Source organism: Palaemon carinicauda, chromosome 13 (genome assembly GCF_036898095.1).
Source record: "Palaemon carinicauda isolate YSFRI2023 chromosome 13, ASM3689809v2, whole genome shotgun sequence".
In the NCBI taxonomy this organism is placed as follows: domain Eukaryota; kingdom Metazoa; phylum Arthropoda; class Malacostraca; order Decapoda; family Palaemonidae; genus Palaemon; species Palaemon carinicauda.
The window spans coordinates 145,172,033-145,197,010 of record NC_090737.1 but is presented as its reverse complement, the minus strand read 5'-3'; the positions used below and the strand labels follow the sequence as shown (position 1 = coordinate 145,197,010).

Below are 24,978 nucleotides of genomic sequence, written 5' to 3'. Positions count from 1 at the left end.
ATTAGGGAGTCTTTGCAATCTAAACCAATACCGAATAATAGAGGACATTCGGTAAAGGTCTAGAGGCAACTCCCCAGCATCAAGAAGGAGACTTGTGATAGGTGAAGTTCTAAATGATCCTGTGGACAATCTAATACCAGCATGATGTATAGGATCTAATGTTTTTTACGGGCTTGGGGTGGCTGAGGAGTATATTTCGCATCCATTACTAATTTTAGATAAAATCAAGGCCTTGTATAATTTTAAATTAGTATTGCGGTCCGCCCCCCTTGATGTATGGGACAATACTTTTAAAAGATTCAGAGCCTCGAGACATTTTGCTTTTAATGCTTATAAGTGAGACACCCACGTAAGCCTACAATCAAATATCAGCCCTAAGAATTTAGCTTCACTTGCACATGGATCCGTTGACCTTTGATGTATATATCCGGGTCTGGATGTACTCCCCGGATACGACAGAAATGGAAAATTGTAGCTTTATTTAACGAGAACTTGAATCCATTCACATCGGCCCACTGGATAATTTTGTCAATAGAGAGTTGTATTTTTCTCTCAACCATTGCCATTTTAGTTCCAGCAAATGATATGGAGAGATCATCCACAAATAATGTTGCGACAACATCCCGGGGAATGACTGAGGATATCCCATTAATTGCTAGGGCATAAAGGGTTACACTTAGCACACTATCCTGAGGAACTCTTTCTTCCTGGCATTTACTCTCTGATAGAGCATCCCCCACTCTTACTTGAAAAACTCTATGTGAAAGAAATGACTGAATAAATAGTGGTAGCTCTCCTCTTAATCCAAAGTCATGGATTCTTTTAAGCATACCATATCTCCATGTGGTATCAAATGCCTTTTCAAGATATAAAAAGACTGTCACATGGTGCTGTTTGGAAGCAAAGGCTTCACAAATAGAGGACTCAAGTCGTATCAGCACATCAGTCGTTGAGTGCATTTTTCTGAATCCACATTGAATGGGTGATAAAATACCCTTCTTTTCAAGGTACCACATCAGTCTTACATTGAGCATCTTCTCCATGATTTTACATAAACAAGATGTCAATGCAATCGGCCTATAATTTGCTGCTAAAAACTTGTCCTTACCTGGGTTTTAAAAAGGCTAAAATAATGGCTAGTTCCAAAACACTTGGATAACTATGATCACTCCATTCTATTAAAAATGCTTAAAATAAATAATTGTATTAAAAGGTACGTGTTTAATCATTGCATATGGAATTCCATCTGGTCTAGGGGCTGTATTGTTACACGTGGCAAGTGCAGAATCAAATTCTCTTTCAGGAAAAGGAGAAATGTATGACTCTTGCTTTCTTATTGTGAAATTTAAAACTTTCTTTTCTTCAATGCTCCTATACTGGTGACCAGAAGCTGCTTCACACTTGCATGATACATTTGAAAAATGGTCAGCCAGGGCATTGCTAACTTCGGTTACTCCAGTCATATACTGGCCATTTACCTTTAACATTGGTGGTGGATTTGGGGTGAATTTACCTACTATCTTTTTGACTTTCCTCCACAGAGATGATGTTGGTGTTCTACAGTTAATGGAGGAAACAAATGAAATCCAAGATTGGAATTTAGCTTCTTTCATGGCACGATGGACCTGTGCTCTACATTTCTTGTATATGACCAAATTCTCCTCAGTACGGCGCATGCGCAATCGAGTTAAAGACTTTCTTGTGGCTCTGTGCAGGGCAGTTAGTTCTGATGACCACCAGGGGACTGGCTGTCGTCTGAATATCCCTGTTGTTTTGGGAATGGAATTGACTCCTGCTGTGTCAAGAGTTCCATTAAGTAAGTCTATGGCATTATCAACACTTTCAAACTGTTCTGCATTTCCTTCAATTTCACTCAACTCCCGAAATCTATCCCAGTCTGCCTTATCAAGATTCCATCGAGGCGATCTCTGTAAAGGCGGACCATTGTTGGTGTTTATAATAGTTGGTGTTTATAATAATTGGTGCTGATCACTAGTATGCCAATCATCTAATGTTCGCCAATTAAAATCGAGAAGACAGTTAGAGCTTGTAACTGATAGGTTAATGCAGGACAAGGTTCCTGTTTGAACATGAAAGTGTGTAGTCTCTCCTGTATTAAGGAGTCCTACATCTTCATTCTCCAAACTTGATGATATAATATTACCCCTTGCGTTTGCCAAAACATCACCCCATAAAGGATGTCTACTGTTAAGATCTCCTAGTAAGAGAAAAGGTTGTGGGAGTTGTTTAATCACCTCTACTATATTATCATGTGAGATTTTATCATTTCGAGGCAAGTAAAGAGAACATTGTGTATTTTCTCCCTATATCAATATGTACAACCACTGCCTGCAGAGGGGTACATATAGACAAAGATATTTGGGGAATATCTCGACGAACGAAAATAAGTCTTCCCCCATGGCTCCCTGCTCGTTGATCATATGGTGTCCTATAGCTATCATACTCTTGAGGACAAGGAGTATTAGCATCGAGCTTGCTTTCTTGTAGACATACAGTTATAGGGGAGTGTTCATGTAGGAGGAACTTTAATTCTTCATATTTCACCCTTAAACCCTGGCAATTCCATTGCAGAATGGAAGAAAAAACTATGGTTTATTTTATGGAAAGCACCTTAGATGAAGTCTTCCCATTGGCAATATTTGATCTAACAATATTTCCCGGTGGTATCTCTAGAGAGGATCTAGATAAAGTGGGTTTTGTGTTCGTCTTTTTCTGTGTCCTTTTGATCTAATTGTTGAGGAAGATGGTGGACCTCTAATTGAATTACTGATTTGTTCAATTCACCTTCTGTAAATCAGAAACATCAGCAGACAAGACATCATATTTATTTGAAGTTGTGACTTTAATGTTTCTTATGGTAGGAGACGAGAGAGATGGAGGTCTCCTTCTTTTTCGATTAAAAGGTTGTGATCTGTCAGGTTTTTGCACCTTCCCCGCTACAGGTTCACCAGGTAAATTGGTTTCGAGTGGAACCTCCATCAGATCAGGCAAGGACACGGCCTGAGAGAGGTTTGTACTATTGTTTTGAATTCGAGTAGATGGCTTTTGAATATCTTTTAGATCTTTAAGTATCTGTTTTGATTTTTCTACAATTTCTGGATATAAATTTTTAATGGGACTTTCAATCTCTTTAACTACTTTTATATGTTTCTTCATGTTAGAATTAGGGATAAAGTTTTCGTCTGTGTGCTTTGGTAAGCTTTTCTTCAGAACCATTGAAAAAGGTTGCCCTGGTCTTATCTGCTTTTCAAGAGCTCTTTTACGAGCCTCTTTAAAAGTACAGTAACCCTTTCTATGGTCCTAATGGCCTGAATTTCTTTTTCAAAAATAAACTTAATGCAGCTTTTAGATGTAGCTGGGTGTACTTCCCCACAATGTATGCAATTTGGATTTTCTATGCATGCACCATAATTAATTTTTCCACAGTTGGCACAAACAGCTGGCTTATTATTTAGTTTTTCCTTGCATTTCTGGCTTAAATGGCCATACATTTGACAATGATAACATTGTAATGGTGAAGGGATATATGGTTTCACCTTCAAAGATAGCCAACCAGCTTTAATAACAATTGGTAATCTGCTTTGATCAAAGTAGCAAGAGGAATACATTGTTCTCCAACTCTCTTTCTCATTCTGACTACTTTTACTACTCCTTGACTTTTCAGTTCATCCTCAATTTCTTTTACCTCTATGTCCAGCAATTCTGGAGCATATATCACACCCCTACTCTGGTTGAAAGTGGGGTGCGAAACGATTTTTACACTATGACCATCCAATTTTGAAAGTGTTTTTAATTTTTCACCTTGTATTGGGGATAGTGTCTCAATAAAGAGACTTCCATTTTTTCCGGGGGAGAATTTTTGGCTGCCCTCCACATATAGCAACTACTTCCCTGCTGGCTTTAAATACATTTACACGTTCATGACTTGCATTTTCAAATTCTAAAATAAAAAAAATTCTTATAATTCACTACTTCATAGTGACCAGGTAAAACTTCTACTTTTCTATATTTTTCTGTACTGTCATCATTTTTCCCTCTCTCTTCTTCTATAGTGTTTTCTTATCATTATTTCTATAACGCATATAAGGTTCCAACGTTACAATATAAGAACCCGAGTTGGATCTATGTACCGAGATCCATGTTTGTATTTTCCAGGTCGTCAACAGAGGGGTGGTTTTTTTTGGTAAGAGCAAGCCGGGTTATCCACCTCTTATTGGAGGATGTCAGTCCTCCTATCCCATGTGGCCCAACACCAGAAGAGGCTTCAGCGGGGACCAGTCCTCTATTAGAGAGGGGCTGCCTCTCTTAAGGTGGGCGTACATTGGTCAGTGGGGGTGGTTAGCCCCTCCTACCGGCAACTCCAATGCCTGGCGTCACCCATTACCAGCAAATATGAGTGACTTACAACCGGATCACTAGAGCCTGACTCTTAACAGACTTAGTCTGCACCCAATGGGGTCTGCCAGAGGGTGATGGCGTCTAAATTGGCACAGGTTGAGATGGAATACTGTCCATCCCACACTGTGCCAAATCCAAAGCAGCAGCCAAAGCATAATCAAACAAGCCAAAGTTGTCAACAAGTTCAAGCCCAAAAAGACGAGATGGGAGAAAAAAAGAAGCAACCAAAAGGAAAAGAGAAAGTGCTGACTGATTTAGTTGGATCAACAGTTGGGCAACGAGGTCCAGTGGGAAAGTAGTTCCCACTGTTCGTTAGAGCCCAGCTGCTAATCCCTAAGCCCCCCATCCTCATCAAGGCTTCAGCATCTGGGGGGACAGCCAGGAAGAAAATGCAGTCTAACCAGGAGAACGAATCCATCATTAGGATTATTCTCCTGCCAACCCGAAGTTAGACTGATAGTCTCACCAAGCTGTCCCGTTCGGGTATACTGTATAGCAATTGAGGCATCCTCAGATGCCAGGGAAGATCACACTAGGTAAAGGAACCTGAGTTCCACGGCAAGGGGACTAAGTCTGACGGGGAGGGGGTTTAGGGATTTAGAAGATGGTAAAGTGGCAGGAAAGAAAGGCCTAACTGTAGTATTAGAACAATCCGAAGTTATTCCAAGGGATCTACAGTAAGTATACACAGAGAACAAATTTTCCCAACTGGCTGCCACCTAGTCAAAGACTAAGGATAATAGCCTAGAAGAAGGGTAAGGCAGCAGGAAAGGAAGGTCTACATGTCCATATTAGAACAGAGTTAGTTTCGTTCTTAGGGACTGACAGGGTGTAGACACAACTCAACCAGTGCCACCTACCAAAAAACTAAGGCTAAGTAGATGAGACTGGAATAATGGCAACCTAGGCCGGCTGTGTCCACCCATATACAACTCCCAATGGAATCCCTTCAAGGCGTTAGTTCCCCGCTATGATGTATCAATAGACAGAAAGGTGTGCCAGCCATTACAAGTACCGTATGGTTACGTGGCAAGAAGGGGAGGGTGGGGATAGAAAAATTAGCTAGCCTAGGCCATAAAATATGGGTAAATAGTTAGCCTTGGGCCATAGACCAGGCAAGACAAGCATGCAATAAAGCAAATGGCTAACCTAAAATAACACCGCAATTGTAAAAGTATACCTGCAACACACTTCAACAAGGCTAGCTAAGAAATTCATATAAAACACTAATTAATTTGAAAATATGAGCTTCCGGCTTCGGCCATGTGGTGTTAGCGAGGCAAAACAACAGACACATCACACAAAAAACAAGGGGGAGATGCAAAATTCTCCACCAAAAACGGGTAAGGCACTCAACTTAACCAATGTAGAAGAAGCAAAAGGATCCATAATTCCAAAATCGCACAAAAAGTTGCAGAGGACGGATGGGCTTTGCAGCTACTGAAGACGCCTTCTGCCTGCAAGGTGATATGGCCCTTCATGGTGTCCAAAATTATGTTAAGGTCATAGACGACCTCCACCTCTACGACGAAGACTACGTTACACACCTTCATCGTATCCATGAAGTGCTCACCAGGTGCCGCAAGTTTGGGATCACATTAAACAAGGATAAATTTGTGGTCCCCGCCCCCTTCGTAAACTTCTGTGGGTACGACCTACCAGGAGATGGCATCTCAGCTGATCAGCAGAAAGTCAGTGCCATCAAACGATTTCCCAACTCCTGCAAACCTGACAGACCTCAGATCGTTCGTGGGATTGGTCAACCAATTATCGGAGTTTATGACTGACATCTCCATTGCAGCCCAACCTTTATGCCCTCTGATGAGCCCCAAGAGAACATTTGTCTGGACCTCCGACCATGATGAAGCATTTCAAGACGTCAAGTTAACTTTCACCTGTCCACCAGTTCTTGCCCTCCTTGATCCAGACCTAGCCGTTGTTCTTCAAACGGATGCTTCACGCCTCAACGGCATTGGGTATACTCTCCTGCAGGACCATGGTAATGGACGTCTGCGTCTGCTTCACTGTGGTTCTCGTTTTCTTGCCAATGCAGAGACACTACGCCACCACTGAGCTCAAGATGCTAGCCGTTGTCTAGACAGTCACAAAGTGTAGGCTGTATCTAGCCCGCCTAGAGCACTTTACTCTGATGACGGATTACCAGCCCTCATACCAATTCTGAACAGTTATATGCTGGATGCCATCAACAACTCCCGTCTCTAGCGCCTCAAGGAGAAGATGTCGCCTTCGTCTTTACAGCTGTGTGGCATGCTGGTAAGTTACTCTGTGTTCCAGATGCATTGTCTCAAGCCCCCATCAGCTACCCCACACAGGAGAACGAGATCTCGGGTGCTTCTTCTGCTACTCATCTCCGAACTGTCCTGGCCATGAACACCGTTACTCTTTCAGACGAGTCTTCAGCTCAGGATGTCGACAGGATACTTCAGGATCTTTGTGATGCAGCAAGAGCAGATCCTGCGTATACTCGTCTACTCGATTGTGTCACATCAAGATTTCCTTGCAACAGATATGATCTTCACAATTCTGTACTTCCATACTAGAAACTACGTGTAGATCCTAATGCTGATGGTGACCTTGTCTTGTATGGAGCAAGGGTTGTAGTTCCTGCTGCTTTTCGTCGCCGCACCTTGTCCCACTTGCATGACAGCCACAGAGGTGTAGAAGCAACCAAATGCAGAGCAAGACAGTCAGTTATCTGGCCTGGCATCGACTCTGACCTTGCCAACATGGCCAAAGCTTGTGAGGCATGTCAGACATTACAGCCATCTCAGCAGCAGGAACCTTTAATGAATGACGACAACCCAACGAGAACCTTTAAGTCTGTCTCAGCTGACTTCTTTGTTGTCGCAGGGAAAGCTTTCCTCGTTGTCGATTGCCTATCAGGATGACCTGTTATCGCACCCTGCAAAGGCGATACTACCGCTTCTAACACAATCAGGATCTTCTGTAGATACTTTTGTGAATTGGTGTTCCTCTTCACCTTAGGACAGATGGAGGGCCACAATTCACCAGCACTGAGTTCAAGGATTTAATGAAGAGATGGGGAGTTCGACACATGATAACATCACCTCACTATCCGCAATCGAATGGTCACGCCGAAGCTGCTGTGAAGTCAGTAAAGTACCTCATCCTGAAAACAGCCCCGTCTGGCAACATCGATTGTGAAGATTTTGACTGTAGCTTGCTGGAGCTCAGGAATATTCCTAATTTTACAGGATACTCACCTGCCCAGATCCTGTATGACCGACCTCTCAGGTAATGTATTCCTGCCCATCCAAAAGCATTCTCCAAGGAGTGGCAGGTCAAGACTGAAGACTGTGACCGCCGTGCTGCTGCCAGCTATGAGCAGGTAAAGACCCAGTATGACCAGCATGCCCGCCCCCTGCCCAAGTTGAGTGTCAGACAGCAAGTTCGGATTCAAGACTCCACCTCTCATCGTTGGGAAAAAGTTGGCATTGTCATGGGCCATGGAAAGTCAAGAGACTATCAAATTCGTCTCCCTAGTGGTCGTATGTGGTGGCGTAATTGCTGTTTTCTTCGACCAGTGCCACCCACTATTAGTGACCCCTCTCTCTCTGACCCTGTGGTCCCTTGCCAGGACCTAGAAAGAGAGTCCTTAGTCACTATTCCTCCAGTGAACCCACGTCATTCCAAAAGACTCACAAAAAAGCAGTCCGTTCGAGATTGCGCTACGAGTGTAAGGGGGAGGAAGGTGTAGGTACATGAAAACACACATTTAACATGTACCAGTATTCATTATTATTGTCATTATCCTATATGTACTATCTATTGTACTATGTGTTTTCAAGCATTATTTCCAGATGTTGCATATCAGCAGATTAATTCAAGTCTTATTGATATGATAAGGCAACAATGTATTAGCAGTGGCAGCACTTACTTGTTTGTCCTGGTCTCTTACTCATAAGTTACCTTTCCGTTGTTTCCACGGACTTTGTATTTTTCTCGTAATAGACATTAAGAACCTACTTTTAAAGTTGTATCTTTGCCTCACCTATTAATGTTAAGGAAATTATCAATGTGTACATCTAGCAACTAAAGACAATCGGTAAAGAGATTAACCATTATCTGAAGTTAAAATTTTCAAAATAATGACATAACTTTGAAACCATGCAGGAAAAATACTGTAATTCAGGACTATTATTATTATTATTATTATTACTATTATTACTAGCCAAGCTACAACCCTAGTTGGAAAAGTAGGATACTATAAGCCCAAGGGCTCCAACAGGGAAAAATAGCCCAGTGAGGAAAGGAAATAAGGAAATAAATAAATGATGAGAACAAATTAACAATAATACTAAATACAGTAACAACGTCAAAACAGATATGTAATATATAAACTATTAACAACGACAAAAACAGATATGTCACTTATAAACTAAAAAAGGACTCGTGTAAGCCTGGTCAACACAAAAACATTTGCTCCAACTTTGTACTTTTGAAGTTCTACTGATTCAACTACCCGATTAGGAAGATGATTCCACAACTTGGTAAAAGCTGGAATAAAACTTCTAGAATACTGTGTAGTATTGAGCCTCATGATGGAGAAGACCTGGCTATTAGAATTAACTGCCTGCCTAGTACTGTATTACGAATAGGATAGAATTGTCCAGGGATATCTGAATGTAAAGGATGGTCAGAGTTTTGAAAAGGCTTATGCAACATGCATAATGAACTAATTGAATGACGGTGCCAAAGATTAATATCTAGATCAGGAATAAGAAATCTAATAGACCGTAAGTTTCTGTCCAACAAATTAAGATGAGAATCAGCAACTGAAGACCAGACAGGAGAACAATACTCAAAACAAGGTAGAATGAAAGAATTAAAACACTTCTTCAGAATAGATTGATCACCAAAAATCTTAAAAGACTTTCTCAATAAGCCAATTTTTTTGTGCAACTGAAGAAGACACAGACCTAATGTGTTTCTCAGAAGTAAATTTGCTGTCGAGAATCACGCCTGAAATTTTAAGAGTTTACAAATTTAAAGAAACATTATCAATACTGACATCCGGATGATGAGGAGCCACCGTCCTTGACCTACTTACAATCATACTTTGAGTTTTGTTAGGATTCAACTTCATACCCCATAATTTGCACCATGCACTAATTTTAGCTAAATCTCTATCAAGGGATTCACCAACCCCAGATCTACATTCAGGGGATGGAACTGAGAGTAGCACCATCTGCACATGCAAACAGCTTGTTTTCTAGGCCAAACCACACGTTATGTGTATATAGTATGAACAGTAATGGGCCAAGAACACTACCCTGTGGAACACCAGATATCATATTCCTATACTCACTATGGTGCCCATCAACAACAACTCTTTGAGATCTATTACTTAAAAATTCAATAATAATGCTAAGAAACGACCCACCCACTCCCAACTGTTTGAGTTTGAAAACAAGGGCCTCATGATTAACACGGTCAAAGGCAGCACTAAAATCAAGGTCAATCATATGAACTTCCTGACCACAATCAAGGGATTTCTGTACAGCATTGGAGATTGTAAGATGGGCATCACATGCTCCAAGGCCTTTACAAAAACCAAATTGCAAACTAGGGAATAGATGATTACCTTCAGCAAACCTATTAACACGTTTTGCCAGAAGACGTTCAAAAACTTTAGATAATATGGGAGTTATGGAATTTGGGCGGTAATCAGTGGGACTTGAGCTACCACAAACACATTTACATAGAGGATTAACATTACCAATTCTCCAACAAGAGCTAAAGGCTCCTCTTCTTGCTAACTTGCGCAAAATAACAGATAACTTTGGAGCTAAGAAATCTGCTGTCTTTATAAAAAAACCAAGGAAAAATACCATTTGGGTCTACACCTCCATAAGCATCAGGGTCCATCAATAGAGCTTTAATTTCACGAGATCGAAAAGCTAAACTAGTTAGTTTAGTCTCAGGAAAACAGGAATGAGGAAGTTCAAGTTTTTCATTACTCTGTTTACTGTCAAAAACATCGGACAAAAGGGTTGCCTTTTCCTTTGGACAGTGAGTGACTGAGCCATCTGGTTTAAGTAAAGGAGGAACTGTTGCAGATTTAAGGGTAGACCACCATTTCTGTTCCTGAGTTATACCAGAAAGGGTTTCTTTTATGGTTAAATTGTACTCCTTTTCAGTTGAGGCATAAACTCTCTGAGCAAAAGTTCGAAGCTGAGTATAGTTATTCCAGGTCAATCTGATCTGTTACCCTTCCAAAGGTGATAGGCCTCCTGCTTCTCCAAATGAGCACGTCTACAATCATCATTGAACCACGGTTTGTCCTTCACTCGGTACCTTAGCACACAAGAAGGGATACGTCTATCAATCATGTTGACTAGATTCTCATTCAAAGGGACAACAAGATCTCCACTACTATATAATTGTGATCAATTCAAGCACAGAAGATCATGCAAAATCCCGTTCCAGTCTTCTTGGGATTTCATATAAATTTCACAAGAGTATGATACATCAGGGACAGGCTGCTCAGTCTTCACTACTAATGAAATCAAGGCATGATCAGATGTGCCAACTGGAGAACCAACCTTACTAGTTATAACGCCAGGGGAGTCAGTGTATACGAGGTCCAAGCAATTACCAGACCTGTGAGTAACTTCCTTTATGATTTGCTCACAGCCTGATTCAGAGGCAAAGTCTAAAGCTCTTAAGGCATGGCGATCGGTAGGAGAGATAGAACTTAACCACTCCCTATGGTTAGCACTATAATCAGCAACAAAGACAAAAGAAGCCTTTCTATCATCTTTTTGTATCTTACCCATAATGGTAAGAAGACAATCGAAGACAGAATCATCCATGTCTGGATTCCAGTAGATCGAACAAAAATAAAAGTTGTTATGCCTGCCACAAACTTTTATTACCTGAATCTCATGACATCCACATTGATAGCAGGACTTATGAGAAGCAGGGTACTCAGTCCTAATATACACCGCCATTCCCCGGGCCCTAGGGATGGCATCACGTTTCAACATTATTGGCTTCTTAAAACCGGTTATAAGGACCTCAGATGAGTGCCTCATATTAGAAACCAAAGTTTCTGAGCACAAAAGAATATCATAGTGTCTGGACGCAATTGTAAGGTCTTGAATATTTGCATGAAGACCACGAATATTGCAATACAGAAGACGACATTGACGAAATCTAGGACCCACTGGTCCCGGATTTCGCTCAATGTCTCCAGACAGCATAGGAATTAATAGAAATAAAATAGACATCATACTTAAAAACTAGATTAACAAGAATTATAACAAAAACAATATGTATAGAATTATAAATAAAGTGATTGATGAAACCCATAGACTATAGTAAAAAGTCGGAAAAACAAGTCAACATGGAGGTGACGATACACCATGCAAGGCTAAATACCCTCCAGGATAGCCACTTCAACTGGAGGGAGGACAGTAAGGATGGTTTTGAGAAGAAAAAGAATCAGAAAAGGAAAAGACAACCTCTTGATAAACCACCAGGCATCCATGGCCCTTGTATTAAGCCTGCCCAACACACCATTTCAACAAAACAAGAGGAAGAAACAAAAAAGACAGAATGGTGTGCCCAAGTGTACCCTCAAGCAAAAAAACTCTAACCCAAGACAGAGGAAGACCATGGTACAGAGTGATAATCTGCTTAGTAGGGTGAAAAGTTTTTTCACTAACAGGGAACTTGAAATATCAGCCTTGTTCTGTGCTTGGGATAGTTTATAAATTTTAGCCAAAATTAACAACATGTCTTGTATAGTTGCTTTTTATCAAATAGTTTATTTTATATGCTAAAGTCATGCTTTTAATAATAAATTTCTTAAATTTTAGTACACTCTGAACGAATGAAGGGTAAGATATAGAGAGACTCACTCAAGCAAGGGTGACTTTAAATAGCCCGATGAGGCAAGGAACTAAGGAAATAAATAAACTAAAATAAAAGTAATGACCAATTGAAATAAAATATTTTAAGAACAGTAACAACATTAAAATAATTCTTTCATATATAAACAATAAAAACTTCAACACACTATTAGAGGCAAAGAAATAAGATGGATTAGTGTGCCCGAGTGTACTCTGAAGCAAGAAAACTCTACCCCCAAGACAATGAAAGACCATGGTACAGAGGCTATGGCACAACCTTACACAAGAGAACAATGGTTTTATTTTGGAGTGTCCTCCTAAAAGAGCTGCTTATCATAGCTAAAAAGTCTCTTCTACCCTTACCAAGGGGAAAGTAGCCATTGAACAATTACAGTGCAGTAGTTAACCCCTTGACCCATACACCTGGTATGGCAACTATTAATTGAAGTTTAGCCATCATGGTAGAGAGGGGTACCTTTTCATTTGCGCTCACAATTGTGTAACAATACTTTCATAACTATCTTTGAAGCACCCTTGACAAAATATGAAGAATAAGGTATAAAACCCCTAAAGAACTGTGGAATTGATTGTACCATTGGTGTTCAATCAGCTTTGTATTTTGAATATGTTTAGTCTATTCATTTCACTCCAAATAGCTTAAGCATAACCTGAATTACCATATTACAGTATTATATTTTTTTCAATCAAGAAAAACTTTCTTTTTTTCCTTTATCTTATAAACTGGAAGTGTTTCCTTCCCCTGTAAATGTCCCCTTCTCAGTCACTAATTTGGTATTTTTTTCCTTAGTATCATTATTTATTCCCTTTTTTTGTTTCCTCTACTAATGTTTGGTAATTAAATAACCTGAAATTGGATTACCTCTGAATAATATTAAGCAACTACAGTTCTAGCTGGGTCCCCTTGCCCAGTACAAAATCAAGGGGTGGTGCCCAGTTACCCAGATTTTTGGGTATTCCACCGATTTACCTTTTTGTGTAGTGAACGTTGGTGTGTGGTCGGCATTCAGAGACTAGGTAGTCTGCATGCTACATCTGGCCACAGTCCACAAACCACTATATCGTCAGGTGTATGAGGACAGAGGAGAATGTGGAGAAAATAGGCCAGTCTATTCAATGTATGTGTGGGCAAAGGAAAAAAAGAGCTGTAACCAGAATGAGGGATCCAATGTGGTACTGTCTTGCCAGTCAAAATACCCAATAACTCTCTCACAGTAGTATCTCAATGGGTGGCTGGTGCCCTGGCCAACCTACTATCTACCCTGTGGAACACCAGATATCACATTCCTATACACACTATGGTGACCATCAACAACTACTCTTTGAAATCTTTTGCTTAAAAATTCAATTATAATTCTCAGAAACGACCCACCCACTCCCAACTGTTTGAGTTTGAAAACAAAGGCCTCATGATTAATGGGGTCAAAGGCAGCACTAAAATCAAGGGCAATCATATAAACTTCCTGACCACAATCAAGGGATTTCTGTACAGCATTGTTGATTGTAAACAGGGTCATCACACACTCCAAAGCCTTTACGAAAGAAAAATTGCAAACTAGGGAACAGATGATAACCTCCAGCATACCTAATTAGATATTTTGCCAAAAGACATTCAAAAACTTTAGATAATACTGTATGGAGTTATGGCAATTGGGCCATAATCAGCTGGACTGGGGCTATCAGAAACATATATACATAATGGAGTAACATTACCAATTTTTAAACAAATACTAAAAGAACCTCTTCTTGCTAACTTGCAGAAAATAACATAACTTAGGAGCTAAGAAATCTGCAGTGTTTATAAAAAAAAGGAAAAATACCATTTGAGTCTACACCTCCATAAGCATCAAGGTCCATCAAGAGAGTGTCAATTTCACGAGACTAAAAAGCTAAACCAGCTAGTTTAGCCTCCGGTAAACCGGAATGAGGAAGATCAAGTTTCTTATTACTCTGCTTACTGTCAAAAACATCATCCAAAAGGGCTCCATTTTCCTATGGACAGTGAGTGACAGAGCAATCTGGCATAAGTAAAGGAAGAACTGTTACATCTACACCAAAGAGTACAGATTCAAGGAAATCCTCTTCTCCAAATAATTATGTCTACAGTCATCAGTGAACCAGGATCTGTCTTTAGCTTAGTAATCTAGCACATGAGAAGGGATATGCCTATCAATAATGTTGACTAGATTCTCATTCAAAAGAACAACAGGCTCAACACTTTTATACAATTGTGACCAATTCAAGTTAGAAAAAACTCACTCAAAATGCCATTCCAGTCTGGTTGAGGTTTTATATAAATCATACAAGAATATGATACATCGGGGACAAACTACTAAGTCTTCACTACTCATGAATTCAAGGCATAATTAGAGGTTCCAAGGGGAGAAAAAACCGTACTTGTTATAAGACCAGAGATATCAATATATACTTGCTTGTTATACGGCCAGGGGAGTCAGTGTATCCTAGGTCCAAGCAGTTACAATACCTCTGAGTAGCTTCACTTATGATTAGCACACAGCCTGATTTAGAGACAAAGTCCAAAGCTCTCAAGCCATGGCAATCAGTAGGAGAAACAGGATTTAACCAATCTTTCCGGTGAGCATTGAAATCACTAACAAAAACAAAAGAGGCCTTTCTATCATCTTCTTGTATCTTAGCCATAATGGTAAGAAGACAATAGAAACTAAGTTCAGAATAATGATGACAAAAACAATAAGTACAGATGTATATATAAAGTGATTAATACAACTAATAGATTAGAGATAAAAGGTAGGATAAAATTGGTTAACATAAGCACCCTCCAGGATAGTCACCTCAACTGAAGGGAGGGCAGTAGGGATGGTTTTAAAAATGAAGACGTGAGGAAGGTAAAGAAAGAGATAAAGCAAAGCCAACCTCTTGATAATCCACTAGGCACCCATAGCCCTTCTGCCTACCCAACACACCCTTTCAAAGAAAACTAGAGGAAGAGAAAAGATAGGATAGTGTGTCTGAGTGTATCCTCAAGCAAGAGAACTACTAGCTAACATAATTAGAATGACAGTTTCAAGGTGGCCTCCAATGGTCATTTAGTAAGAGATGCTTCAAAGGTACAGGTACTGCATTAGAAAGAAGGGCTGGTTATAAAAGCCTACTACTGGTCCTCTAATTTTGAGTTTGTCAACCAAGCTGCATTTGCAAAATGTATAGCACATTGAATATTGGGTAAGACTTACTGAAATAGTTTCTTAATTGAATGGAAAAAAAATGTAGCCAGTTCTGGAATTTCTACAAGTTTAAATGATTTTAAAGGTACATTTAGAGATGATCTACAAAGTGTCTATTTAGATGGGAAAATTTTCAATGCATCATCGACAGTTGGGGTCTCTAACCCCCCCCCCCCCAAAAAAAAAACTATTTTTTGCTACATTTTCTCAAAAATGGTTCTCTTACAGAAAAGTTTTCAGACAAAAAAATTTTCAAAATGTTTACTAAAGGATCCATGAGTGACACCACAATGAAGCATAATAAGCATAGCCCTATGGCTTCTAATTTTTTCTATAGGTATGAGACATTGTCATTATTAGCCTTTTTCCCCTCACATACAATCCCCTACCACTTACTAAGATGAGTGTGTTGTCTGATTATTTGAACAATCAACCCTCGCAGGTAAACCATGTGATCATGAGTCACAGGGTCCATGTAGAAATGAATTAATTCCCATCTACAAAACCCTCACTGAAGTTTTCATTATGCTTGTTATGAGTGTCATAATTTTTCACCAATAGTTGCCACTTGTCATATATTGAGCTTTCCGACTACTGTAGAGTACAATCCATAATATTAAAAGTTTTTTCTTTTCATATCATAAACTATATTCTACCTGCTTTTTTTTTATTCCTTTGATAACTCCTATTCATAACCAATAACTACTATCTGCCTCTTTCAATGACTAATTATCACTAGGATTCAATATTTTCTAATATCAAATTAAGTTTTTGTTTTTTTACATAAAAAGATCAGAATACTTTTACATTTTAACTGTAGAACCAAAACAAGTAGGTCTTACTTTGATATTCTGTAATGTATGTGATTGCATGAGTATATGAAATACATGTAACACAATTGAAAGGAAAACCACGATCAGTACACTTCAATATTGGCTATGACAGGATCATTTGCTTTTAATAATGTGTCTAACTACTAACAAGGTCTTTTGGAAGCTACAAATTTTGACTCTGCCTGAAACAATAAAAATTCAATCCTTTATTACCTTTTCACATCTCCATGGATTAAGGGTTTTTTATTCACAGTGTGTAAGAACTGAAGTGCTTTAGCTGTTCCAAGTGCAATAACAAACCTCTGCGTCCATGTGAGTGGTGCCCAGTTATTTGAAGAGGCTCCTTCAAGTTTCTGAAATAAATATTATGTATGAATAATTTATATACAGTACAGTACACAATAATAAAATGTTTCAAATTTAACTCAGAAAATGAAAGTCTTCAAACTGAATACAGCGGAACCTCTGTATTCGATCTTAATATGTTCCGGGACCTAGATCGTATGTTAAAACGATCGTATGTTGGAGCGAATATTCCCATAAGAATACACTGTTATTTGTATAATTCGTTCTACAGCCCAAAAACCTATGATAATTCCTTAATAAATTACTACACATAGCAATAATACAATGGCATTATTTAATAGAGATGTAAAAAAGAATAATTATAAAGAAATAATAAATAAAAAAGGTGTTTTTATTTTCACTTTACCTTAGAGACAGGCCAACAAAGGTGTAGGCTTTGCTACGCAGGAGGAGACGGACGGTCGGCGAGGATGGTGACTGCGATAACGTAACGTAACTTACTCTAACTTACACTACGTGAACTTTAACCTAACTTACCTTATTTATTTTTATATTTTATATCTTTTTTTACATTTTCTTTTTTCTTTTTGATTTTTAATTTTCATCACTTTCACTCACTTCAATCTTAGTTTTCCTTGTTTCACTTTCTTTCTCTTCATCCCGATCACTAGACCGCTTCGTAAATTAAAAAAAAAACTATCGTGAGAAAGTTACTTGGTACGGCTTTTCAGAATTTTTCTGAAATGGGTTATGCAGACATCATCGAATTGCGAAACTACACGGCAAACCTGTAGCTTCTGTGGGTGATACTTATCAATGAAGTCAACCACGTGTTGATGTGCTCACATCTCTTTTATTGCGGCCGAACTTAAGATGTGCTCTACCTCCTTGATGTCCTCCGACTCACTCAACTGCGTTTGGAACTCATCATTCTGCATGGCATGCAGTTCCTTGAGTTCCTCGGTGGTGAGCTCTTCATGATGCTCCTCGACGAGTTCGGTGATGTCATCTTCATCGACCTTCAGACCCATGGACTTGCCAAGGGATACAATCTCTTCTACATCTTCCTCTACGGCACGCACAGGTTCAGATTCGGGGCCAAAGCCTTCAAAATCTCTGGGAGAAATAGCATTAAGCCAAAGCTTCTTCCAAGCTGAGTGCACAATATTGAAATGGCCCCTCCAAAATTCACGCCAAGTTAAGTTGGTGCTTTGCGTGACATTAAAGCACTGCTTCAATAAGTGCTTGGTGTAAAGCTTCTTAAAATTAGAGATGACTTGCTGGTCCATGGGCTGGAGGATAGGTGTGGTGTTCGGTGGAAGATACAGCACTCTGATAAACTTGAACTGGTCGATGAGATCATCTTCGAGTCCTGGGGGGGGGGGGGGGGAGGGAGCATTATCCAAGCAAAGCAAGCACTTTAAAGGCAAATTCTTCTCATGAAGGTACTTCTTGACAGCAGGGCTGAAAACTTGGTTTACCCATTAAACAAAGAAGTGCCTAGTAACCCAAGCCTTAGAATTAGCATGCCAGAAAACATGCAGCATGTCCTTATTGACTCTATGTGCCTTAAATGCCCTAGGGTTTTCGGAATGATAAACCAATAACGGCTTGATTTTGCAGTCCCCGCTGGCGTTGGCACATAGGGCAAGAGTCAACCAATCCTTTAAAGTCTTATATCCAGGCATTTTCTTCTCTTTGGCAGTGATGTATATTCGACTAGGCATCTTTTTCCAAAACAGACAGTTTCATCACAATTGAAAAGTTGCTGCTCTACATAGCCTTCACCCTCCACGATCTTTTCAAACTTCCTAACAAAATCGTTAGCAGCCTTGGTGTCCGAACTTGAAGACTCTCCGTGCTGAACAACTGAAGGGATCCCAGTCCATCTCTTAAATTTCTTGAACCAAGCGCGAGACGCCTCAAATTCCTCCATCATAGGATCAGTTGAACTCACCCCCGCATCACCCCCCAGTGCCCGCCGCCTTCAAGTCATAATAGAAAGCGCTGGCCTTCTTGCAAATGATCGTTTCAGTATCGTATCGCCAACAATCTCTTTGTCCTTTATCCATATTAACAAATGGCGTTCGATCTCTTCCAGGGTAGGGCTGCGACGTTTTGAAATAATGGTGATCCAATTTTTCATGAGCTTGAATGACTAGGCCTTTAATCAAGAAAAGCATAGAATTTTAAGGTAAAGTTGGACTAGGTATTCTTACTCCACAAAACTAATTAGGGACACTCCCTCTAATGGGTTTTATTCTACACCTACCACCTGAATCTCTATTTACTCTCATTTACTTTACAAGTTTAAGAGGGAATATCAGAGGAACTACAGCAAGTTTTCATTTTGAAGTAAATTTTAACACTGACACAGTAGAAGCAATACAACCCTTTTATCTATAGCAAACCACACGTATGGAGTGCTTAAAGTTCACCAATGGATTTGACGGAAGCAAATGCTACAAAAAAGAGGGTCTTGACTGCAATTGCCTTTAAAAATTTCGAATCTTAAAAACAATTTGTATTTTTTGTAACTATATAATCCTGAATCCTTTATTAGGAGTACGACTTCAGAGAAGTTGGAATGGTGGTTAAAGTTTTAACAAGCTAGTTATAACAAGAGGCGGGTGGCAGGTAGGCCGCATTCACCCGTCAGTCAGCTAGACACTTATTTTTTACCTAAGGCCTAGGGCTTGCAGGATGGATGAGGTGGGTTTCTATGGTTAGGAAAAAAGCTAATTTCTTTAAAGGTTTCTTATATCTTTATGTGAATATAAACCATTGTTCTTCAATAGAAGACTAATCCATGGGAGGGAGGAAGTGCCTATGAACCAAAATCTAGCTGGTTAAATTTTCTTAGGAAGTGTCAGTGCACCTATCACTGCATAGGGGAAAAGGTGATGACTCCTAGTAATCTCTTAACAGTTTTAACAGTTTCAACATGGAGATGTCCCAGGCATTAGGTTAGTCCTATACCAAAAGCTATATCCTTGCATAGAATATGTTGACAGAATGTATACGCAATATAAGAAATGGGTTTACACAAAATCTACCCATTTTTCCTTTTACCTAGGAGGAAGGGTAAGATACTTCTTATTATATTTTGTCTGAAAAGAAAGGTTGCTTGATTATGATGCTTACCTGCATTCATCATCAAGTCCAGCATATACTGGCAATGACTGCTATAGGAAAGAAGAGTAGGAAGCCGGTCATCCTACCTTTCATTTGAGGCTTGTCTTAAAAGAACTATCCATGACATGATGCTTCTTGTCCCATGAGGGAGCTGGGCTGGCTTCACAACCTATTGAGCATCTATCAGTGGACAAAGGATAAAGGCATCCAAGGACTTATGGGTATACTTCTGTAGGTAGTGGGAGGTAAAAGTAGTTTGGCATTTCTAATCTCCTGCCTCCAAAACTTGTTGTACCAATAACAGGTTCTTCCTGAAAGCTAGAATGGAGGTAATACCCAACTTAGTGAATTATTGTCCGAGATAGCCCATTAATTTCCAAGTTGATTGAGGATAGGCCCTTCTGAAGCCAGAACGAAACAAGATACCAAAGAGCCTGTGGTGCTCAGCTCTGAAGTTCTGAGTCTTCTTAAGCTAGTGCTGTAGAGCCCTCACAGGATAGAAAAGCAAGTCATCCTAATTCCTTCTGGAAGCACCTCTGGGGGCTTGATATTCCGAGGATGCACATTCTGCTTGAAGCTCCATGTGAAAATAGAATCTCCAACTATGAAGTCCAAGAGACTCTACTGAGGGAAAATGCCTCTGAAGGTGGGGCTGACAGAGATGACTGGGCCATAGGTTTGTCCTGAGACATTCATGTACACATTCATGTTGTCCCAAGGGTATTGAAAAGAATACCTTAATGCTACCTAAGGGTGTGGAATGGGGAAGCAGAACACCAGGAGTTTCATGTTCAGCTGTGTGAAGAACAAGTCAATCGCAGGTGAAGCCTATAGAGCAAGAAGCATTTCTGCCAGGCAAAGGATGTTGGGACCACTCTGAAACTATAACCTGGCTTTACCAACTAAGTGTGTCTACTAGAATATTTCTCTTGCTTAGGATAAACCTCACATAAAGCTTTACAGTGTTATATATTACCCATATGTGCACCTGCTTTCTCAGCTTGCAGACACTGTACGAGAAAGTCCCTCTTTGCTTCTTGATGTAACCTACGACTGTAGTTTTGTTGCTCATAAACCCTATTTAGTGCTCTATCAAAATCTGTTGGATAGCTTTCAGAACTCAAAACACCGCTCACACTGCCAGTAAGTTGATATGCAGTTTATTTTCTTTTGGGGACAACATATCAAAGCCAACTTGATTCCTCTGGTATGCAACCCATGCCTCCTTGGAAGCATCTGGGAACAAAAGTATTTCTGCAGGAGGGAAGTTGAGTCAAACTTTTCTAGTGAGGTTCTTGTCATTCAGCCCCTGGAAAGGTCATCCCACACCTCTTGTTCAACTTAAACAAGATGGGACAGGAGATCTATGGCAGTAGTAACAGTTAGACACCACTGAAGCAACTGCTGGTAGAGATGCCCATGTGGAACCAGTTCCTTCAACGATGAAAGATGTCCCAAAAGAGATTGCTACTGCTATGCCAGGAGTTCTTGCTTACATAAGAATGGGAGCCCCACCTCTCTGAGCCTGCTGATGCAATCTGATGGAAAGACTGACTTATGTCATATCTACCAGCATACCCAGGTACTTCCTCCTCTGCTTGACCATACTTTCCTGATTGATCATGATCCATATATCGTGACATTAACAAAAAAAAAGTCTATCTTAATACTGCAGCAACTGCCTCTCAGTGGAGGCCAGCCAGTTGTTGAGTTCTAGTAACCCCTCGATCATCGCAGGATTAGGTAACAGAGACTATTGTGAGGATCGAGAAATATTGATGCCATAGGATCAATGAACTCTAGCTCCCCTAACAAGCTAACCACTAACTATGTAGGTAGTGGGTTGACCGGGGCACCAGCCACCCGTTGAGGTACTACCGCTTGAGAGTTATTGGGTTCTTTGACTGGCCAGACAGTACTACATTGGATCCTTGTCTTTGTTACGACTCATTTTCCCTTTGCCTACACATACACCAAATAGTCTGGCCTATTCTTTACATATTCTCCTCTGTCCTCATACACCTGACAACACTGAGATTACCAAACAACTCTTTTTCACTCAAGAGGTCAACTACTGCAATGTAATTGTTCAGTGGCTACTTTTCTCTTGGTAAGGGTAGAAAAGACTCTTTGGCTATGGTAAGCAGCTCTTTTAGGAGAAGGACACTCCAAAATAAAACCATTGTTCTCTGGTCTTGGATAGTGCCATATCTTCTGCACCATGGTCTTTCATTGTCTTGGGTAGAGTTCTCTTGCTTGAGGGTACACTCGGGCACACTATTCTATGTTATTTCTCTTCCTCTTGTTTTCTTTAAAGTTTTTATAGTTTATATAAGAAATATTTATTTTAATGTTATTGTTCTTAAATATTCTATATTAATTGTTGATTAATTTTCTTGTCGTTTCCTTATTCCCTTTCCTTACTGGGCTATTTTCCCTGTTAGAGCCCTTGGGCTTATAGCATTCAGTTTTCCCACTAGGGTTGTAGCTTAACAAGTAATAATAATAAGAATAATTTGCCTTACGCCATAAACACCGTACAGCAAGCTTTTAACGTAGTCCACTAACTGTACTGTAGGTTTTATTAAAGTAATTACCGTATACAACAAAGTACTGCACAAACCCTTATTTTTACATCCTTTCCTTAGTAAACTCCTAAATCATCTATAACCTTAAATCTCTTCACAGTCCCATATCCTTAAAATGTACCTATTTAATTCTATTGTTAAATTTAATACTGCAGAATTTTAATAATAAAATTAATATCAATAATACTTACCTGGATAATCTAACTAGCCCAGAATCTCCAAACACTGCCCAAAAATTAACCACATTGGCAACCCTGCTACTTCTGACTGTGCTCTCGCTATAACAATCAGTTGTGACCTAAGTTACCTAACTTATGTGGGGAAGGATGGGTGGTGCTAACTAAATTATCCCGGCATTTATCACTAATATGATTGTATTTATGATAATTTCATATTAATAAACATTAAAGGCTTTAAAGGTATAAAGGCTGTTCATGAATGGCAGAGGCAAGGGGCAGTGACACTGCCCTATCAAGCAGGACAATGCCCTAGAGACTGACCATATATAATACATATGATCAACACCAAAGCCACCTCTCCACCCAAGCTAGGACCAGGGAGGGCCAGACAATGACTGCTGATAACTCTGCAGATAGACCTAGAGGCTCCCCACAAACACCCGATCCTTAGCTAAAAAGGATAGCGAGGCTGCAGCGACCCAAGGAACTAACATTTTTGAGAGGTCAACAGTCAGGGACATTACCACATTGGCCACCACCTTAGGATAATTTATCTAGCCAATTATCCACAATGAAAAGGAGGACTGATCTGGAAAAATTTTCCTATAAGACAGGCAGAAGAAGTGGAACAAGAAAAAACGAGAGAAACTAACCAACTGAACTCAAGAAATTACATTTGGGTGACAAACCAACGATGAGTTCAAGGTTGGACTGAATGGTCTACAACAAGTCCAAAGGGGATTGATTGCTTGATTTAAAGTTTTCTGGCATCCTGAAATCTAAGGTCATTGACGCTGATATTATTTATTTTATGAAAAAATAAAAGAATATTCAATTAAAACCATAAAAGTCAAGATATCATTATAGAAGTTGAATAGTTTTCAGAAGACCTGCTTCTAAAATAAATCTAAAAATGCCGCTCGCATAGTAGGACACATAATGTCCAAGAATCTTGGCGAGGATGAACCTGCCATCCTCACCTCGAGCCTCAAACAGATATCTATTTCTCAAGTTATTATAATTGGGGCATTCGGTCAACAATACAGTCGTCGCAATATGGTTGGTTTTGGCCCTTCAGAAGAAACTCATGTGTCAACCGAGTGTGACCAATGCGGGGACGACAAAGAGACGTCTCTCACTTTCGGGGCATCGCGTTACATCTCCAAGGAGATGTGATAATTGTTACTTCTCTCATCTTATTGCCATCTAGACTATCCCAGTGCTTTTGCCAATTATTACAAAACCATTTCTTGATGTTAGGTAGGAAATCATTACAGGGAATGGGATACCTTCTTGGTAGCAACTCGGATGCAGCATTCTTCGCCAGTAAATCTGCTTTCTCATTCCCAGACACACCTACATGTGCTGGAACCCAACAAAATCAAACCATTATACCTAATCGACCGATAATAAAAAGCCATTCTAAAATCTTTAAAACTAGAGGGTTACTAGAATTAAAAACTTCTAAAGCTTGAAGGACACTCCTTGCATCACTAAATATGGTAAAATTGCCCCCCTCCTCCAACGCTACTTTCTCAATAGCGGTTAGTATGACATACAGTTCGGCAGTAAATATGGAAGCTTTTGGAGGAAGTGCACCTATACAATTAAAACCATTACTGTGTATTCTAAATCCAACGCCAGCATCAGATTGGGAGCCATCAGTATGTATAAAAAGTCGATCCCCTATGTTCTTCAATATGTTCCATAAAAAGAGACCTAGATTCTAAGTCAGTCATATTCTTCTTAACTCCAATAAAGTATTTACAAAGAGATACCTCTGGTAATTTCTATGGAGGCGTTGATGATACTTTAAATGGAATCACCTTACTTCTAATTATATTAAGACTGTTTAATAATTGTTTCACCCGAAAGCCATAAGGTTGAGATTTTGGGTGCAACTCAAAGTATGTTGAGTGCCTTATAAGGCTTGCAGTCTGAAAGGCTAAAGAGTTAGGGAGTCTTTGCAACCTAAACCAATACCGAACAATAGAAGACTTTCTGTAAAGGTCTAGAGGTAATTCGCCAGCATCAACAAGGAGACTTGTGGTAGGCAAAGTTCTAAATACTCCTGTGGACAATCTAATACCAGCATGATGTATTGAATCCAACATCTTTAATCGGCTTGGAGTGGCTGAGGAGTATATTTCACATCCATAACTAATTAGTTAAAAAATCAAGGGCTTGTATAATTTCAAAATAGTATTGCGGTCTGCCCCCATGATGTATAGGACAATACTTTAAAAAGATTCAGAGCCTCAAGACATTTAGCTTTTAATGCTTTTAAGTGAGACAACCATGTAATCCTACAATCAAATATCAAACCTAAAAATCTAGCCTCACTTACACATGGGATTCGTTGACCTTTGATGTATACATCCAGGTGTAGATGTGCT

The 24,978-nt window shown here is 39.7% G+C and overlaps 1 protein-coding gene across 1 annotated transcript in view; it reads right to left on the bottom strand.

Moving 5' to 3' along the window:
• LOC137652547 (uncharacterized) overlaps positions 1-24,978 on the bottom strand; it is a 504,806-nt gene that overhangs the window by 72,854 nt on the left and 406,974 nt on the right. Inside the window, exon 10 of the mRNA XM_068386031.1 lies at positions 16,588-16,727. Coding sequence (XP_068242132.1) covers positions 16,588-16,727 — 140 coding nt within the window. The remainder of the gene's footprint in view (positions 1-16,587; positions 16,728-24,978) is intronic.